We start from the raw sequence: 18,561 nt of genomic DNA, 5'->3' as shown, positions 1-18,561 counted from the left end.
GATAAGCATCTCCTGATATGGAACAAACAACTCCGAGATACACTTTAAAATGGACGTCACTTAAACTAGCGAGTTTGGACATATTTATTACAGGCGAGGCAGCGGCAATTACCCAAACACGAATGGAGCAGGTAAGACTAAAGTCTCACATTCAGTCAATGGTAAAGGAAGTTCTGTTTTCTTTCTATATTTTTATAGAAAACATGAAAACATGATAGCAGCCATTTTAAAAGCAGAATTTTAACCCCACATACCTGTTGTGTGCGTGTCTCCTCATATCTCTTAGACTGTGGGGGACAAAGTCCTCAAATCAAACCATTTGTACTTTGAACATGAGCACCTATAAGATGAGGTGTGCTGACTCTGCAGCTTTAATCCGGTTTGCTTTTCCTGTAGACTTGCATCCACTCTACCTTTTTGTCTCCGCCTGCATTGTGGGTCCAACCATTTTCACCCGGCTATACATAAATGTGACGGTGAATAAGGACAAACTTCCACAAAAAACTTTTTAAACAAGATTTTATTTGATCTGAAATAATCAGCCATTATTGAACAACAACCAGACATGATTAATATAAATCATGCAGCTGCTCAGCTTTTTGACACCTTTATATAAACATGCAAATATGTCAATAAAATCTTGTCCTCACATGTCGTCTGCACTCAACTACTCACATCTATTTGATTTTATTATCCGTCATAAATGTCCAGTGATTCAGCTGCGACAGAGTTGGTGATAATGAAAGTGATACCAAAGATAACTTTGTTCGCTAATTTGCAAAAACACGTGGGCTGATTATTCCTGGCCATTACATTTGGTGAAGAGCACATTATGAATCAACTTGCTTCCACTTTTATGGACGGCTCAGCTGGTCCGACCAGGTTTGAACATCCCTCCCCTACTTTGTTAACTCAGACTGTATCGAGGCCAACCATTGGTCCATCTTTAGTTTAAGTCTCTCATAATTGTTCTTTGTCAGGTTCAATTTTGACTGAGCCTGTAAGAGGTTCTTTTTGTCTTTTATCAATTGTTTGTCAGATTCTCTCTCTGTTATTTCCATCTCCACTGCCTGAAGCTGCCTCTTGTTCTCCTCTTTCTCTTTCTCCACCTCATCAACTTGTTTTTGGAGTTGATCGTGCTGTTCCTCCAGTTCCTCCTTCAGGTTCTCTAGTAACATGTCTTTGTCTTCTCCTGGCCTCTTCAGGTTCTCTAGTAACATGTCTTTGTCTTCTCCTTGCCTCTTCAGGTTCTCTAGTAACGTGTCTTTGTCTTCTCCTTGCCTCTTCAGGTTCTCTAGTAACGTGTCTTTGTCTTCTCCTTGCCTCTTCAGGTTCTCTAGTAACGTGTCTTTGTCTTCTCCTTGCCTCTTCAGGTTCTCTAGTAACGTGTCTTTGTCTTCTCCTTGCCTCTTCAGGTTCTCTAGTAACGTGTCTTTGTCTTCTCCTTGCCTCTTCAGGTTCTCTAGTAACGTGTCTTTGTCTTCTCCTTGCCTCTTCAGGTTCTCTAGTAACGTGTCTTTGTCTTCTCCTTGCCTCTTCAGGTTCTCTAGTAACGTGTCTTTGTCTTCTCCTTGCCTCTTCAGGTTCTCTAGTAACGTGTCTTTGTCTTCTCCTTGCCTCTTCAGGTTCTCTAGTAACGTGTCTTTGTCTTCTCCTTGCCTCTTCAGGTTCTCTAGTAACGTGTCTTTGTCTTCTCCTGGCCTCTTCAGGTTCTCTAGTAACGTGTCTTTGTCTTCTCCTTGCCTCTTCAGGTTCTCTAGTAACGTGTCTTTGTCTTCTCCTGGCCTCTTCAGGTTCTCTAGTAACGTGTCTTTGTCTTCTCCTTGCCTCTTCAGGTTCTCTAGTAACGTGTCTTTGTCTTCTCCTTGCCTCTTCAGGTTCTCTAGTAACGTGTCTTTGTCTTCTCCTTGCCTCTTCAGGTTCTCTAGTAACGTGTCTTTGTCTTCTCCTTGCCTCTTCAGGTTCTCTAGTAACGTGTCTTTGTCTTCTCCTGGCCTCTTCAGGTTCTCTAGTAACGTGTCTTTGTCTTCTCCTTGCCTCTTCAGGTTCTCTAGTAACGTGTCTACGTCTTCTCCTGGCCTCTTCAGGTTCTCTAGTAACGTGTCTACGTCTTCTCCTGGCCTCTTCAGGTTCTCTAGTAACATGTCTTTGTCTTCTCCTTGCCTCTTCAGGTTCTCTAGTAACGTGTCTTTGTCTTCTCCTTGCCTCTTTAGGTTCTCTAGTAACGTGTCTTTGTCTTCTCCTTGCCTCTTCAGGTTCTTTAGTAACGTGTCTTTGTCTTCTCCTTGCCTCTTCAGGTTCTCTAGTAACGTGTCTTTGTCTTCTCCTTGCCTCTTCAGGTTCTTTAGTAACGTGTCTTTGTCTTCTCCTTGCCTCTTCAGGTTCTCTAGTAACTTGTCTTTGTCTTCTCCTTGCCTCTTCAGGTTCTCTAGTGACGTGTCTTTGTCTTCTCCTTGCCTCTTCAGGTTCTTTAGTAACGTGTCTTTGTCTTCTCCTTGCCTCTTCAGCGATTCGTTTTCCTTCTCAAATTCAGCTTTGTTGTTGTTTGTTGTTGTTTTTCTAAAAAAGAAAGATGCAATACCGAAACACACAAGAACATGTTATTAAACACGAAATCCAGTGAATCAAAACATTTGTTTCCCTGATAGCACAAAATACGACAATACAAAAATACTGTATATTCACACAAACAACATCAAACTTACATAAAATACAACTTAACAAGTGTGACTTACGTTTAAATTTACACCAACCAGCCAGGACTGCAGCGACACCAAGAACCAGGGGGGACGCTGGCACAAACCATGGCCGTGGGCATACAGCGTGAAGGAAACCATTCCAATTCAGGTAGAGTTTCAGCAGACAGAGCAGGAATGTCCAACTCATTGGCTGCAGTCGAATTATAAAAATGAAAAATGATGTCCTCAATCTTCCCCGAGCCATTTTTCTGTGACCTTGATGGAAAAAATCATGAGCTCAAAGAAAGATGTGAAGGAGAATTTATAAGGAACACGAGGCTATGTAATTCTGCCATGGCGGATGATATAGATCTATAACAGAGTAGATAATTTTGCACATCAGGAAGTATCCAACACGGCCCTAAGCTTGCACGTCCTCCCTAGCAAAACAGCCACCAAGTGTTGTAAATCCAATAAACATAACACAGACAATCTAAAGACTTGTTAGATCATCTAACTCTTATCAAGGCTGCAACCTCGATACTTCCGCGTCATTTCTTTCTTGGATGTTTGCCTGCTTTGATTTTTGGGCTCTTCCCCTTTGTTGCCTGCTTTTTGGACTGTTTAAAGTATGTTTATTTTCATCATTAACCTTCATTACTTTTTTCGTCCGAGTCTGCTTTTGTGTCCACTAAATTTGTGTTCCCCAAAATTGAGACATTACGGATGATTTATTGTTCATCTTCCCACCCTTATCGTTTCCTGGATCAAACCAGTGAGACAATTATCTGCACTACAGCAGCTCTGCCTCACATAGATGTTTCTGTGTGTCTGATTCAAACAGGAAATAATGAAAATAGGAAGAGGAGGTTCTGACCTACACCATGAGGTATTCAGGCTGATGCTCAGACAGTCAGCAGGAAGACATCATGGAGGTCACACAACTCAGACTGAGTGAGTACTGAGACTTGATTTTACTCTCCCAGCAGACACATATGGACACTGAGTAAAGTACATCTGTTTTCATGGTTTTCTCCAGTAGTGGAGGTGTTGGCTCTGCTGGTTGGACAAGCTGGTAAGTTGGACTTAATTCATTTTCATGTATAGAGTTCTACAGTCTTCAGTTTTTGTAAACGTTTATTACGTTAACAAAAACTGACTGAATTAACGTTTACTATTTAATTTCTCTCCGTCTCAGATGGAGTTTTTCCTTGTGTTCTTCCAGATAAACTGCAGTTTTTCGAATATGAGGCCGTCAATGTTAAATGCAAAGAGTTCAGTGGTTTGACTGAATGGAGAGTGATGTGGAAGCTCCACAAAACAAGCCCAACTGATTCTTACAGCTGGGACTCATCAGCACCATCCTGCACCATGGATCCTGCCATGAGCAGACACAGTGGAGAGTACTGGTGTGAAGATGCACGGGGGAACACCAGCAACGCTGTCAACATCACCGTCACGGGTGTGTTCAGCAAATTATCAATGAACATTCACTTTTCAGTGTGTGTTTGAGGTCTCCAGTTCAACAGTGGAACATTTTCATGCAGTCAAGAGACATATTTAGGAAGATGCTAAAAAGAATTAGGTATCTGTGCTGGAATTTTGGACCTAACAGAACCGGTTCCTGCAACAGCAAGAAGTAATCCGGCATGGTGACCTCAAACAATAACTGAAATCGCAGAAATGCTTCCTGTTTCTCAAATTAGTCAGGGCAACTAGTTTAGGGCTAAAACAGAGCTTTGTCTGCACAATGTCAATACAGATAAATAGTTTGTTGGCACTCCACTAAGTTTCTCCAAAAGGCTGGTATTAGGAGAAGATGCACTCAAGGAATTTACGCCATCTGCTTATGGTGGACGATCAGGACAAGGTATTTATATGCCTTCCCATGAGATCAGGTTGCATATATAGGTCTTGCATTTATCTTTTGCATTTATTTGTTTTATTATTTTCCCCAACAAGCACTTCAAGTCCTGCACAAATGAAGTAATAGCTCCTGTTACATGCAATAATACTGTATATTGTTGTGTCTGTTCTCCACGTTTTCTGCTGAATATATATAGGAGGTTTAACAGAAAATATCTTTTGCCCACATTGTTCAGATGGTTCTGTGATCCTGGAAGTTCCTGCCCGTCCTGTGGTGGAGGGATACGACGTGATTCTTCATTGTAAGGAGAAAAGCTCCAGACAAATTGCTGATTTCTACAAAGACGGATCCCCCCTCGTCACCGGGTACGAAAACCACATGACCATCAAAAATGTGTCCAAGTTTGATGAAGGACTCTATAAGTGCAGCATCTCTGGATCCGGAGAATCACCACAGAGCTGGCTGGCTGTTTCAAAAACAAGTCAAGGTGATTTTGTTTTTTGCTTTTGTATGTTTGGATGTCTTTTTCCCTCTCCAGGTTCAAGATGGATGTTTAATTCACGTTTATTAACTTCCTTCCTAGCTGCTGGACGCTCCCCTCATCTCCCCTCCTGGCCTCCTTCTCTGCTGTGGCTCGGTGTTTCGTTGGTGGCTCTGCTGCTGTTGCTGACGGGACTTCTCTGTCGGAAAGGTACAGCGTCTCCTGGAAATCACATTGAATGATTAACTTCAGCAGACGCCTCAGTGATGATGCTTTGTGTTCCACGCATCTCCTCTGCTGCCCTTCCTATCACGACATATACTGTGCTAAAAAACATAAAGGGAACACTAAAACAACATAATGTAACTGCAAGTCAATCATATTCCTGAGGTTTCAGCCTGTCCAATTAGGAAGCAGCACTGATTGGGAATCAATTTCACCTGCTGTTGTGTGAATGGAACAGACCACAGGTGGAAACGAGTGGCAATTAGCAAGACATCCCTATAAAGGAATGGTTCTGCAGGTGGTGACCACAGACCATTTCTCTGTTCTCGGCCTTTCTGGCAGATTTTCTTCTTTTTTTAATTTTGGCAAGTGTTTGCACCACTAGAGGTAGCATGAGGCGGTTTCTCCAACGCACAGAAGTTGCCCAGTTAGTGCAACTCATCCAGGATGGCACATCAATGCAAGAAGGTTTGCTGTGTCCCCCAGCACAGTATGGAGGAGATTCCAGGAGACAGGCCAGTACACCAGGAGACGTGGAGGGGGCCGAAGAAGGACAACAACCCAACAGCAGGACTGATATCTGCTCCTTTGTGCACGGAGGAGCAGGAGGAGCACTGCCAGAGCCCTACAAAATGTCCTCCAGCAGGCCACTGATGTTCAACGGTCTTAAAATGGACTCCATGAGGGTGGTTTGAGGGCCTGACGTCCACAAATAGGGCCTGTGCTTACAACCCAACACCGTGCAATGTGATTGGCTTTTGCTAGAGATCACAGAGATTCGCAGACTTGCCATTGGCGCCCTGTGCTCTTCACGGATGAGAGCAGGTTCACCCTGAGCACATGTGACCGACGTGACAGGGTCTGGTGACGCCGCGGAGAACGTTCTGCTGCTGTAACATCCTCCAGCATGACCGGTTTGGAGGTGGGTCAGTGATGGTCTGGGGAGGAATTTATTTGGAAGGTCGCATAGCCCTCCATGTGCTTGCCGGAGGTACCCTGACTGCCATTAGGTACCGGGACCAGATCCTCAGACCCATTGTGAGACCTGGTGCAGTGGGCCCTAGATTCCTTCTAATGCATGACAATGCTAGGCTTCATGTGGCTGGAGTGTGTTAGCAGTTCCTGCATGATGAAGGCATTGATGTTATTTACTTGCCTGCCCATTCCCCAGACCTGAATCCTATAGAGCACATCTGGGACATCATGTCTCGTTCCATCCACCAACACCATGTCGCACCACAGACTGTCCAGGAGTTGACTGCTGCTCTGGTCCAGGTCTGGGAGGAGATCCCTCAGACCATCCGTCGTCCCATCAGCAGCATGCCCAGGCGTCGTAGGGAGGTCATACAGGCACGTGGAGGCCACACGCACTACTGAGGATCATAATGACATGTCTTGAAAAATCTCCACAAAAGTTGGATCAGCCTGCGTTCTGATTTTCCACTTTGATTTTCCATATGATTCTGAATCGAGACCTCCATAAGATGAGGATTTTGATTTCATTAATCATCCTTGTGTTGTTTTGTTGTCAACGCTTTGCACTTTGTAATGAATAAGGATTTCCAACTGGAATATGTTATTCATTGAGAACTAGCGTGTGGTGTTTAGGTGTTTCCTTTATTTTTTTGAGCAGTTTATAATTTTATCTGTCCTGCAGTGTCGGCCTGGATCACGCTCACCTGGTGAGACGTACAAACCCCATGCAAATAGTGATATAGGGACTATTTGTCATTGTTAAAGGGCAATCATAATTTAGTTTCTATTGGCTGCAACTCCTGATAGTTGAGATCAAATGCCCTTTAAGCCTTTGAGATCACATCCCCAGTCATATTGTGCACCTATTTAACAATATATGCAAAAAATATGTTGTCTTGCCATTTGCAAATACTTTAATCTGAAATTATTATTTTATTGCCGGAGGCAGAATTGAAAGTGCAGTTTAGTTTCATTTCTCCAGTTTTGTAGGAGAAATAGTTGATATGAGGAAACGTTGCATGTTCACATGTACAAAACCTTTAACCCCTATTATTGAGGATTAACAGCTTGACAATGTGTATAGCATGTGAGTGTCTTTTTTCTATTTTTACTTATGTCTGCAGAACATTTGATGCTGTCAGTTATAAACCACACGAGAAAACCACAGAGTGAAATGGTCTCTCAGCAGCTTTAAAATAATCACCTACCTGACAAGAGGTTTCTCACAGTCACTGAGATGGAAAGTTTAAAAAAAATCATCTTTGAGTATCAGCTTCAAGGCACAAGCAACAAAGAGTTGTAAAATCATGTAAATAACAATAACACGAAACAAAGAATCTGTCAATTCTGAATATTGTGGTATTTATTTCACAGAGCCTGAAGGGTCCAGAGCTGGTATGGAGCCACATCTGCCAGAAGAGGGAACCATCTATTCTGTAGTCCACTACACGTATGACTGACGGCGATACTCATATTCAGTAAAGGCCCTGTTGACAATATGTTCACTAAAACTTGACCTTCTGCTGCACATTGCCACTATTTTGCAACGCTACTGTATGGCAATATTCCAAGTATTCAAGTTGTACAGAATTCAGCTTCAGTGCAGACGGGTGTTTCAGTAAAACAAGTGGCCGTGTTATCTGGTGACGTTCAGGCGTAACTTGACACTCGAGCACACCTGCATGTTCTGTTGGGTGTTTTCAACAGCTGCCGTCTGGGAGTCACCAGTTAACACGGTCACTCATTGATCCGAAACACCTGCTCTGCTCTGAAATGTTTACCGGAGCAGAGAATGACATAACGGTCCCTCTGTGTGTGTTGAAATCAGAGCTTCTCCTTGTTTCGAGCTCTACTGGCTAGCTATGGCTGATAACGCCGTCCCAACCGACAACGGAAAAGCTCTGAGTCTATGTTTGATGTATATGTGGCCAATGTATTCCACCCACTCCCTACGGATAGGGGAGGTCAGTTTGTTTCGGTTGCATTCACGATCTTCAGTGGTTAATGTTCTTACGTAGCTTAAAGAGCTGTTGCACTGACAAACATCATATGTGTAATTAAGGTACAATTTTAATAAGACCTCATAGGGAACGCGGGACTCCATCAGTACCGCCACTGAATGATCTTGAATTTCAGAATGATTGACAAAAGTTCTTCTTTCCTTATTTGTTTTCCGTCTCCAAACAGGGAAGACAACTTCAGAAGGACGTGAAGCAAGCGACCACCAGGCTGATACAAGCAGCAGGCCACAAGACGTCATCTGAATTTATTGTTTTAATGAATTCATATACAGTTGATAATATTTCACATCTTTTGTCATACATCATTGGTATAATTAAACTTTTATCAATCAGTGTAACTTCAGTTTGTCCATCTCATTCATAGCCCTTCGACTGCTGCTTCATACAAACCAGAAATACAGTTTAGCATCAACTTTTCAACAAACCTTAATATTCCACATCTTTGCCTAAATGTATTTTTCAACTATTAACAATCATTTCCCCCAATCTACTTATTTGATAGGTTTTATCATCAAGTACATAACATGGGTGGCTACATCACTTCCAGATGTTTCAGGTTAGGGTTAATCATAAGTTTGTGCCAAAACAGACGTAACATAATTACGCAACAGTCACGTAACCATGGAAACCAATGAGGAGAGTTTGATTGATAAAAAATGCAGCAAGATACACTGACAAGAAAGTGGCACAGAGCTGCAACATGTGTAACCTCTTCAAACATTCAGAAACAACTGAACAGCAAGTCTTCTGCGCCACCTGCTGGCCATCAAAAGACATTGCAGGAGAGTTTACAGAGGCAAAGCTCATCCAGGTCCAGCTGGCAATGTTATTACCCCAAACCTCTGCCAAGGAAAACCCATCATTATCTCTTTTTAAGGCCAATCACTCGGTTAATACCGTAATGAATTGTTGCATTAAGTCATCTATTTATTTATTTATTTATTTTGAATTTCGTGTTTCATTTTCTTGAAATGTGAGATTTGAAGGTTTTTACATCGAGAATTATATCTGGTTGAAAACGCTGACATTGGTGGTCACTGCTGACACCTTGCATGTCATGTTTTCACACACGTGTACATGCAGTTTATTTTTAGGCTTCAACAGGAAGCTGTAGCCTCTAAAGTCAGGAGAGATGTAGCCACCCAGGCTGCCAGTTAGTCGGTCTTTTAACAGCCAGCAGCATGGACATCTCAACTCTGTGCACTGTGGTTGGTGAGTAGTGTGACTTGTGTGTGTGTGTGATGATATAGAAATCGTTGATGATTCCACTACCTGGTAAACGTGTTTGTGTTAAGGAAGCGTTTGACGCATACATTTGGAAATCAGTGAAAACTCAGTTTTCTTCTGGCATGTTCTTTGATTTGGGGTGCTTTCATTGTATCTACTGTATGTACTGTGCCAGTAGGTGTGTAGAGCCACACAGAACCCACTCTTTGTCTTTTTGTATAGTGTTGCATTGTAGAAAGAGAACCAGGAAGCTCCGAGCAGATTGAACCAACTCACCTATTGTGCAAAATAACTTGTGTAGTGAAACAAGGAAGCAAGAAGCTTGCTGAGATTTAAATGTTTCTGCTGAGCAGCGTTGATGAACAAACGTCTGTTCCCTGCAGCCGCTCTAAGGGTCGTCCCCGACAGATCCCAGTTCTTCCAGTACGACTCCGTCTGTCTGAGCTGTGGGCAGCAGGGGAACTCCAGCAAGTGGACGGTGAAGAGGAACACATCCTTAAACAGCAACCAGGACTGTTCGAGGTCCAGGGAAGGAAGCAACGACTCCCACTGCATCATCGATGACCTTTACCCTTTCGACAGCGGGGTGTACTGGTGCGAGTCTGCGGCAGGAGAGTGCAGCGACACCGTCAGCATCTACGTGACCGGTGGGTTTGAGCTAAGAAAAACCAAAGTGTAGCATGTTTATGTCCTTCTGCAAGAGGCTGCACACACAAGGGGTTTGGTTAGCTGAGGCTAACGGCTTCTTGGACTTAGCATTTACATTGTTCAGAGGCTTCGAGCAACTTGCTTCAACGTTTTCCTGACCGTCACTCTGTAGGTAGTAAAGATGGACATAACCAGCCTGGGCCAACCAAACTGCATTGAAAGGAGTCAGATGAAGTCCTCATAGGGAGGAGGTCTGGGTGGTGGACATGAAAACACAGGAGTTCCACTAAGAGGCTGATGTTAGTGTCCCGCATCAACCAAATGCTTATGTTACCTTTCTGTTTTCTTTCATAGTCATAGTTAAGCCAAACCATGATGTTTTTTCACTTATTACTATGTTTTTTAATGTTTAAAACTGCAATTTTTCAGTCCAGAAGAAAAAAAAGAAGGTAAAACCTAATTGTGAGTGCAGTTTAGTTGTATGGAAACATTATTGGAGACTGTCCTTGTGTTAAAGGGTGAGTATTTGATATGTTGTGTTTGTTTCATCACTCAACCGATCCATGGGCGTCGAGTTCAAGGCGCGTGAAGGAAGGAAAAGGTTAAAATGTGGACATCTAACTGTCTTCTTGTCCGTCTGCCCCTCAGCTGGCTCGGTGATCCTGGAGAGTCCGGTCCTCCCTGTGGTTGAGGGAGAACCCGTCACTCTGCGCTGCAGAACCAAGTCCTCCTCCTCCTCCTCCAGCCTCACCGCTGATTTCTACAAAGATGGCCTCCTCCTCAGGAGCAGCCCTACAGGAGAGATGACCATCCACGGTGTTTCTAAGTCTGATGAAGGTCTGTACAAGTGTGACGTCCTTGATGGTGGAGAATCACCCGTCAGCCGGCTGGATGTCAGAGGTGAGAACTAACGAAACTATTTTTTTAACAACTTCATCCGGTGTTGTCGTTCCAAGAAAGACACAAATGTTTTACCTTGTTGAGTTTGATTTCATCATGAAGAAACAAAGACCGACAAACGAATGCCTTCAACATCTTGGGGAAAGTGCTGGTTTAGATGAGACGATCGATAAATAGAATCTGTAGCTGTTTGTTGCACTTTGTTGTTGCATTGAGATCAACCTGTGGTATTTCTGCAGGGCGTCCTGAGCCAGCTGAATCAACCCTCGCACTTCCTGTGGTGGCCGCCTGCCTCTTGCTGGTCTCCGCGGTGCTGCTCTGCCTCTGGTGGAGCGACAAAGGTCAGCCTGCTTTCCTGTCAATACAATGACATCCATTTGTCAAGAAAATGTGTGAGTTGAATGGAATTTAGCTGTAGTCTACAGCTGACAGATGTGAATCACAACATCGAGGTTCTTGTGGGGAAAAAATTGTAAAATTTAAATGAAGAAGAATGATCTGAAATGTGTGTGAATTTAAATGTTTGAACCCAGCTGGTAGCAGTAACACGTCTTGTGTTGCAGGTAAAATTGATCCTTCGCTTGTGTTGTACAATGATGTCACCAGCACACGGAGGTGCAAGCAAAAAGGTGACACACACACACACACACACACACACACACACACACACACACACACACACACACACACACACACACACATGCAAAACATTTTGGAGCATGTTGAATATAATTTAACCAAAAACTAGTCAGGGATGGTGGTTTTGGTCCCCAAAGGAAAACCGTCCCCAATAAACTGGTGAGCTGACGAAAGTCCCCAATTTGGGTATAAGTAGAGCACACAACCACAACCACACACACACACACACACACACACACACACACACACACACACACACACACTGCTGTCCACATGCTGAAGTGTCCTTGGGCAAGTTGCTGAACACCAAATTGCCCCTGTAGCAGTGTGAATGTGTGTGAAGCTCCAGAAGAAGTTTTGTCGGACTTAGAGTATAATAAAAATCCAACTCGGGTCAAGAATGAACTTTCATGCATGCAATGCAACAACTGAAACACTATAACGTAGACTTGCTGTATCTCTGAATGCTGAACAGGTTCCTTTTTATGGTAATTTGCTCCACTGTTCTTTTTTCAGGCAGGTCACAGAATAGGCATTCCTTTTTGCAGTGTTCTGTCGCTGTATACAGACCAAACCCTGCTAGGTCTAGATACACACCAGGCACTGTGATGATTTACAGAGCCTGAAACTCTACTGCTGATCAAGAGACGCCAGGAACCTCATCAGCCTGTTTAGCCTTGCTACATAGCCCAAAATCCACAGGGAAAGGGGAAGAGGGTCCGCCAAAACACCTGGAGACTTTCCATGCTGCAAGACTTGGAGAAAAGCTGTCAGGAAGCAGAAGCCCAGGCCCAGAAAAGAGCGAGATGGCGCACTCTGGTGGATGACCAATGCCAAATCACGTTGCATAGGAAGACTGAGACTATAACACTAATGGTAGACAACAACTACATCAAAGTCAACACTGTTTTCTATCGCTGTGAAGTGTTTGCTGTGATCACGAATGAAAAGGAAGCTGTATTCCCTTCAATGGGATATTGACTTATATTGACGATATACACGTTTGTAATTCTGGATGGTCTTTATCATTACGTGTGCTGAATGCTGCATCAAACAGCTGGTATCCAAAAGCATGGAGAACTTTGTGAAAGGACGGTGCAATGTACATGTAATAAACTGGGAAAGTGTTTTATAAAGGTTAGTAGAACCAATTCATTAAAGAAGTCCACGACTTAGATGAAAAAAAGTTGAACCTCTAAATCTACAAGCAATAATGCATCACAACTTTATGTTGCTCATATATTATATTATATCATACTCATTCATACTCATTGTATTCTTTGTGAGACATATAGATCCATGGTAAGGGTCAGAAAACACAGTTTCACTCATTCTGTGCAACATTTCTGCAAGTTGCCAGATGTTTTAATACATGGAATTGGTGAAAAAGATTTTTTAATTTAATGTTTTTTCAACATGACGCTGCAGATGACTCACTATAACAAATAGCCTGGGAATGGCATCACTCTGAACATTCTGAGGAAGAAGAAGCATCTGATAACAACTTCAATAGAGAAGTTGAGGTATTATTTCATCAGTTATCATTGTATCTCATTACATAATTTCTGATGCATCAGATTTCTCAAGAAACATTTGAGGAACTGCAGTTTTACCCCTTCGTCATTGGCTTCAACGGGTTTCTATATTTGCTTGTGTTTTCTCTGGAGACCACCAGAAGATCACCATGTAAGGTAGTCAATGGCAAGGGACTATAAGTTTGTCAATTTATCAATTTAAAGTTTGCATGTCTAGGAAGTCGCATATTCACCTGAGATGACATTACATTTGTGATTTAAGTTAGCTAGCTAGCTAGAAAGACAAGCTAACGGCCGTGTGAGTGATGCATGTTGTGTGAGAGGAGATATGTATTTCACTGAGCGCTAAACTAAATGATGCTACGATAAACTGAGACTTTCTGGACTTGAAACATTCTCCTTGTTCATGACACAGTTCACACTGGATCAAAAAGTTATTTGTCTCTTGCCGACTACCTTACATAGTCTTTCTGACTTAAGGTCACATGCAACATTACAGTGTCAACTCCCAGTTCCCTGTTTCTTGAGAGATGATAAGATAAGAGACTCTACTTAAGAGCTCGTCTTCCTCTTTTTCACCACCTCCTTCCAGGACGGCTGAAGCTACAGGTTTGTTTCAAACTTCACTATTTCCTGACTTCCCTTCACTGGACTGACCGTACGTTAGTACATACAGGTATTCATCATCTCACATCCCCACCATGAAGCTGCTGACTGTGTCTGCACTTGTCAGTGCCATGATGGTTCTGGCTGGAGCTGCTGGTGAGTATGACATGTAGGAACTGATCCACATGTATTTATGACCAGTTAACTGGAACAACCCAGGTCAATAACTGCAGTGTCAAACATTTCTAGCTCTCCCAGAGGAAACGCCCGAATCTGACCAATCAGGCGAGTGTTGTAGAACTTTTGATATTATTTTATTGCTGATTTATGTTGTATTATGTCATGTATTTTTATCGTGTTATTTGTTTTATTGTGCTTTCTGTTCTATTAACTTTTCTTTGTGCCATGTTTAATGCGTCATCTTGTGTTATTTCACCATGCATTGTGTTATATTATGTAGTTATATTATAGTGTGCAATGCATTGTGCATTGTTATATTGTGGTATAGTGACATATATCTTATAATGACTCAGCATCTTCACACAATCCAAATAAATGGATTTAATACACTAATTTAAACATCATACAAACGGAGACATTAACCCACAGAACTCTGTTTGTTCTGAGCAGAAAGTCTCGACAAGAGGTCAACATGTTCCGGCGGTTGGTCTCCGTTCCGAGGGCGCTGTTTCCTCTACTTTCCAAAACCCTTGAGTTGGGCTCGAGCTGAGGTAACGCTGCTGTCTCTGATTCAAGACACAAGTCCAGTTTGTCTGCATAAACGCTGACTCGGTGTTGCCCTTCTCACCGTAGAAAAACTGCCAGTCCCTGGGTGGAAACCTCGCATCTATTCACAACGTCCTGGAGTACCACGAGATTCAGAGGCTGATACTGAGCGCCAGTCATCAGCAAGATCACACATGGGTTGGAGGTTCCGATGCACAACAGGTATCTTATAAATCATTGTGACACACCCAATACATATAATATGTTTCTCCGGTTCCTTTACCACTTTGGCCCTGAAAATCGCCATTTCTCTTTTTATTACTTGTATTTTTAAAACATCTAATTCCTTTTTTGCCTTTAATGCCTCACTTTTCTTTCTTCCCTTATTAAGCATTTAATTTCATAATATATTCATTTTCTATTCTTTCTTCCAGGAGAACCAATGGTTCTGGAGTGATGGAACACCTTTCAACTACGTTGGCTGGTGTCCTGGGGAGCCCAATAACAGCAGTGGCAGGCAGCATTGTTTACTGGTGAATTATGGAGGTAAAACAACATAATGCTTTATGTAGGAGGGATGGTAGTGATGAGGGGAGCAATCCCACAAAAATACTCATGTTTTGAAATTTCTCAAATTATTTGAGTTTTATCTGACTGATGTTCTCAGATAGCTCACTTGATGATCAGAACATGCAAACTCCACACAGAAGGCTCACCTTTCTTGTTTTTGTATTTGCAGCTCAGAAGTGCTGGGATGACTATTTCTGTGACACTGAAAAGCCGTCCGTCTGTGTCAGGAAGTTGTGACAATTTCCGTAAAAACGCAACCAGAGGAGACGCATTCGCTTTTAAACACATCTGTCCTTCCACCATGAGACTCGCATACGGGCTGAAGGGTTTCCTATACACTTGTTATTCTTACTGTTAGTTTCTATCGCTGTAACGCTACTTAAGGAAGGAAGCGACAAGTGACATAAAAAGGAGCCGGATTGTCTCTGAGGCTTTGTGCTTTTAACAAGGGCAGGCAGAATGGGTTATGGAAAGAATGCTTTTAGCAAAGAAAATGCAAGAATAAAAGGCTCATGCATTAAAAGAAGCTGGTGTGTCATGAATGTGTGTTCTGTGTTGCTTTATCTCAAACAGCTCTAATAATATTGTACACATTACACTTTCTTTGCCAAATGAATGGCATTTCTAAACCACAATCTAAAGTGTGGGATGTGTTGTTTCAGGTCAAGATGTATGTGACCAACAGAATAAAAGACATAGCATGAATGCTACATCATCCTCCATGTACTCAGGACACTCCTGTTGCATGCATTTTTTTTAATTTAAATATATATACAGTAAGTGTAGCCGGCCAATCAGGATGTGCCTGATAAACCCACATTACATAACTGATGACTAAGAAAACGAGTATTTGGACGATTAATAGAAACAAATTTGGAGTTTAAAGCTTCTATAATCTATACTTTTAGGTTTTGTTCTTTTGTTCAAGTACATTTTTGGCAGCAACAAAAAAAGTACCCACTCAGGTTAACACTGTTAGCTGCTAGCCCCCCCGAGTCAGTCGTCGCCATGTTGAGAGCTGTGTGGAGGCAATCCCCCAATCATTGATATGCTCTGAATCTGGACGTTATAGGTTATTGCACCGATAATGCTCCCACCATGAAATGTGTTGTAGAACTGCCACAATTATGTTTCAGCTTTCTACTCTCATATAACCAACCATGAACAAGTAAAACAGGACTCAGGAACATGAATGCTGAAGCGTTTATTGCAGTAAATGTAAGAGCTTGTGTTTGCAGCGGTTATCATAAAACACATGGGTCCACCTGCAGCACAGCTGATCGTCTGTAGATGGCGACACCGATTTAGAATGAAAACCAAACACCAGCTGGCGACGATCACATGACCTTAGCGCACATGAAGCTATTCTTGTCGTCGCAGTTGTCGTCGTTCCACCATCCCCAGTCTGGAGAAAATACAAGAGAAAACATCCCATTGGTCGTGTGGTCACCTGGTGTAAGTCCAACATTCACTCTGTTGTCATCTGCTTTAGTTCCTTCTAACTGTGTGTGTCTGCTGTTTGCTGCGTAGACCTGAGGGGGCTGCAGAATTGTGTAATCATTCCCTGTAGGTTCGTCACTATGAGCAACGTCTTTCATATACAAATAGAAAAACATGTGGCCGGGACAATTTAAGGGGAATCCATGTGGAGGACCAGTTCAGTTCTCAAAACGGGGAACCCCCTTACAAGGGACTGAAACTGAAAATAGCGCTGGATTCGCTGACTTTTGATAGAAGGGGCTGATCCAAAGTAATGATTTTACAAAGTGACATGACATGTCCTACCCTCATACAACACCAACAACCATGGGCTCAATCATGTCATATCAGGCACATGCAACTTAGAAATGAACCTGTCAGCATGACTGGCTCCTCGTGATACCCGTTGTTCTTTGCATCACGTTTGAATTATTCCGTCTTTCAGATTATTCTCAAACTCCATTGTAAATGTTTTGCTTCCACCCATTCTTAGAAGTACAACCTCCATATTTCCTTACCTTTGTGGTTCACCTCGACGCAGTTCTCTGCTCCTTGAAAGTTGTCTGGCTGATATTCGTACCATACGCTGAAGTCAAAGTCAGATCCATCGATGTTTACGAAGTCATCCTGAAAAACACAAAGTGGAGAATCAGTGGTGACATGTGAGCCACATACTCCTCTATGTATCGTCCATCAGGGTCTTCCTCACATTCATCCATCGGTCAGTTCACTCACCAGCCAGGCTGTCTTATCTCTGATCACAATGAGGTGTTTCACTGCTTACCCCTGATCTTATGGTCCCAATCCAAAAATCCTGGCGATCACTGCTGGCACGCAGGCTGGTGCAAAGCGCTTCTGTCATCTGGACGAGACCGTGGATTGAGACCAGTTTACTCGCTAACCCTTCGCAGTGTTCCTGAAATCACAATGGATGTAAGTGTTAGTCTTCACCAGGACTTTATCATAACAGATAGATTTATTTTCTGTTTCTGACCTTTGCCTCAGCGAAAGTCTTTTCCTCTGGGAAGTATTTGATACAGCGACCCGCATCAATGCGCATCCATCCGTCAACACATTCTTCCCCTTTGTATATATTCTCACATGTCCAATTAAGTCCATCGGCTGTGGGAGAACACATGCGTTAATGACAAGGTTTTGGTTGTGGTGATGTGTTGGTTGATGATGTGGTACTTACTGCTGAGATCGGCTGTTGCGGTGTTCAGGATGCCCACCAACAGCAGGACAGTAGTTACCACAGCTGGATGCATGGCTCAGGCCTCGCTAAGTCTTAGTGCTCCGAAAATGAGATATGATCTGGAAAGAATCAGAAGTACACTTCATTCATCCCTCGGGAATCTGTCACATATCAGCTCCAGCATCTTACTGTAATTCAGTCATGGACCCGAGAACCTCAGCTCGTTGGCCTGTTTCTGATCTCCTGAAACAGAGAGAGAAGAAGAAGATGAGGCTCACCACAGATGTGTTCAGGATTCTCGTTGCTCCTCTGTCAGATTGTCAGAAGGCACTTCCACCCACTTTTAAACTTCCAACTCATGACCTGTGGACATTTTAATCTTCTGCCAATATCAACAAATGTCTTGTTTTATTATGTTTAATCATGAGAATAAACACAGGGAGAAAGTATACTTATGCAACTGACTCTTCTTGAAGGTGTGTGAAAGAAAAAACATTGCTGAAACTCTTTAGCTTTTAGTCGTCGTAACTGTAAAGTTGCATTCACACCAATACGAGTAGCAAAATTTTGTCTTGCATTTCTCGCATGAGTTTGAATGCAGGATCAGTTGTGTTTATTTGCCGAAGCATTTGTGTTTAGCTGTGTTACCATTTATATGGCTGAAATAAATAAACAGATAAGAAGGATGCAGAAGTAACTACATGATGACGGCAATTTGTAAAAAGTCTGAAGTCGTGGTTTGTGAGGTCTGTCTGCAAGACGACAAGCAAACATCTTTTTAAATGCTTG

At 42.6% G+C, this 18,561-nt stretch overlaps 4 protein-coding genes and 1 long non-coding RNA gene across 16 annotated transcripts; 4 read left to right on the top strand and 1 right to left on the bottom strand.

The window, feature by feature from the left end:
- The first annotated feature begins 734 nt into the window (after positions 1–734).
- LOC311009568 lies at positions 735–2,615 on the top strand. The gene is made up of 3 exons (XR_014596664.1): positions 735–1,163; positions 2,382–2,423; positions 2,508–2,615. It is a non-coding gene; the product is annotated as an uncharacterized lncRNA (long non-coding RNA).
- A 914-nt stretch (positions 2,616–3,529) lies between these two features.
- Positions 3,530–5,230, top strand: LOC311008961 (uncharacterized protein). Its single transcript, XM_084002921.1, has 5 exons — positions 3,530–3,632; positions 3,718–3,753; positions 3,877–4,140; positions 4,781–4,910; positions 5,084–5,230. Exons 1-5 carry the CDS (start codon positions 3,608–3,610, stop codon positions 5,100–5,102), a joined length of 474 nt encoding a protein of 157 aa, XP_083859047.1. The 5' UTR covers positions 3,530–3,607; the 3' UTR covers positions 5,103–5,230.
- A 4,127-nt stretch (positions 5,231–9,357) lies between these two features.
- Positions 9,358–14,533, top strand: LOC311009420 (Fc receptor-like protein 5). 12 transcript variants are annotated; one of them, XM_084003569.1, is made up of 9 exons: positions 9,358–9,459; positions 9,858–10,121; positions 10,771–11,022; positions 11,262–11,363; positions 11,586–11,651; positions 12,178–12,798; positions 13,090–13,958; positions 14,052–14,087; positions 14,433–14,533. In XM_084003569.1, the coding sequence occupies exons 1-6, from the start codon at positions 9,429–9,431 to the stop codon at positions 12,285–12,287; spliced, it is 825 nt and encodes a 274-aa protein (XP_083859695.1). In that variant the 5' UTR covers positions 9,358–9,428; the 3' UTR covers positions 12,288–12,798; positions 13,090–13,958; positions 14,052–14,087; positions 14,433–14,533. The 12 variants fall into 12 exon arrangements, with proteins under 12 accessions (XP_083859695.1, XP_083859697.1, XP_083859696.1 ...); XM_084003571.1 differs by having other exon boundaries at positions 12,178–13,352; positions 13,677–13,958; XM_084003570.1 differs by having other exon boundaries at positions 12,178–13,494; positions 13,677–13,958.
- Positions 13,898–15,335, top strand: LOC311009055 (ladderlectin-like; the record flags this gene model as incomplete). Its single annotated transcript, XM_084003028.1, has 5 exons — positions 13,898–13,958; positions 14,433–14,533; positions 14,616–14,726; positions 14,963–15,074; positions 15,268–15,335. The coding sequence occupies 5 exons, from the start codon at positions 13,898–13,900 to the stop codon at positions 15,333–15,335; spliced, it is 453 nt and encodes a 150-aa protein (XP_083859154.1).
- Positions 15,336–16,287: 952 nt separating this feature from the next.
- Positions 16,288–17,637, bottom strand: LOC311009054 (C-type isolectin Sp-CL4-like; the record flags this gene model as incomplete). The annotated part of the gene is made up of 4 exons (XM_084003027.1): positions 16,288–16,503; positions 17,096–17,204; positions 17,362–17,493; positions 17,572–17,637. The coding sequence occupies 4 exons, from the start codon at positions 17,635–17,637 to the stop codon at positions 16,436–16,438; spliced, it is 375 nt and encodes a 124-aa protein (XP_083859153.1). The 3' UTR covers positions 16,288–16,435.
- Between the last annotated feature and the right edge of the window lie 924 nt (positions 17,638–18,561).

The sequence above is a fragment of the Eutrigla gurnardus genome, assembly GCF_963514095.1.
Source record: "Eutrigla gurnardus genome assembly, chromosome: 23".
Classification (NCBI taxonomy): Eukaryota; Metazoa; Chordata; class Actinopteri; order Perciformes; family Triglidae; genus Eutrigla; species Eutrigla gurnardus.
Note: the sequence above shows the minus strand (reverse complement) of the source record. Positions and strands in the feature narration are given on the sequence as shown.

Bases quoted from the DNA above. Each gene is read 5' to 3' on its own strand.
- LOC311008961 (XM_084002921.1), top strand. From the start codon at position 3,608: ATGGAGGTCACACAACTCAGACTGA. The intron at 3,754-3,876 runs GTAAGTTGGACT...TCTCCGTCTCAG, and splicing joins TCTGCTGGTTGGACAAGCTG to ATGGAGTTTTTCCTTGTGTT. The intron at 4,141-4,780 runs GTGTGTTCAGCA...CACATTGTTCAG, and splicing joins TGTCAACATCACCGTCACGG to ATGGTTCTGTGATCCTGGAA.
- LOC311009420 (XM_084003569.1), top strand. From the start codon at position 9,429: ATGGACATCTCAACTCTGTGCACTGTGGTTG. The intron at 9,460-9,857 runs GTGAGTAGTGTG...TGTTCCCTGCAG, and splicing joins AACTCTGTGCACTGTGGTTG to CCGCTCTAAGGGTCGTCCCC. The intron at 11,364-11,585 runs GTCAGCCTGCTT...CTTGTGTTGCAG, and splicing joins CCTCTGGTGGAGCGACAAAG to GTAAAATTGATCCTTCGCTT.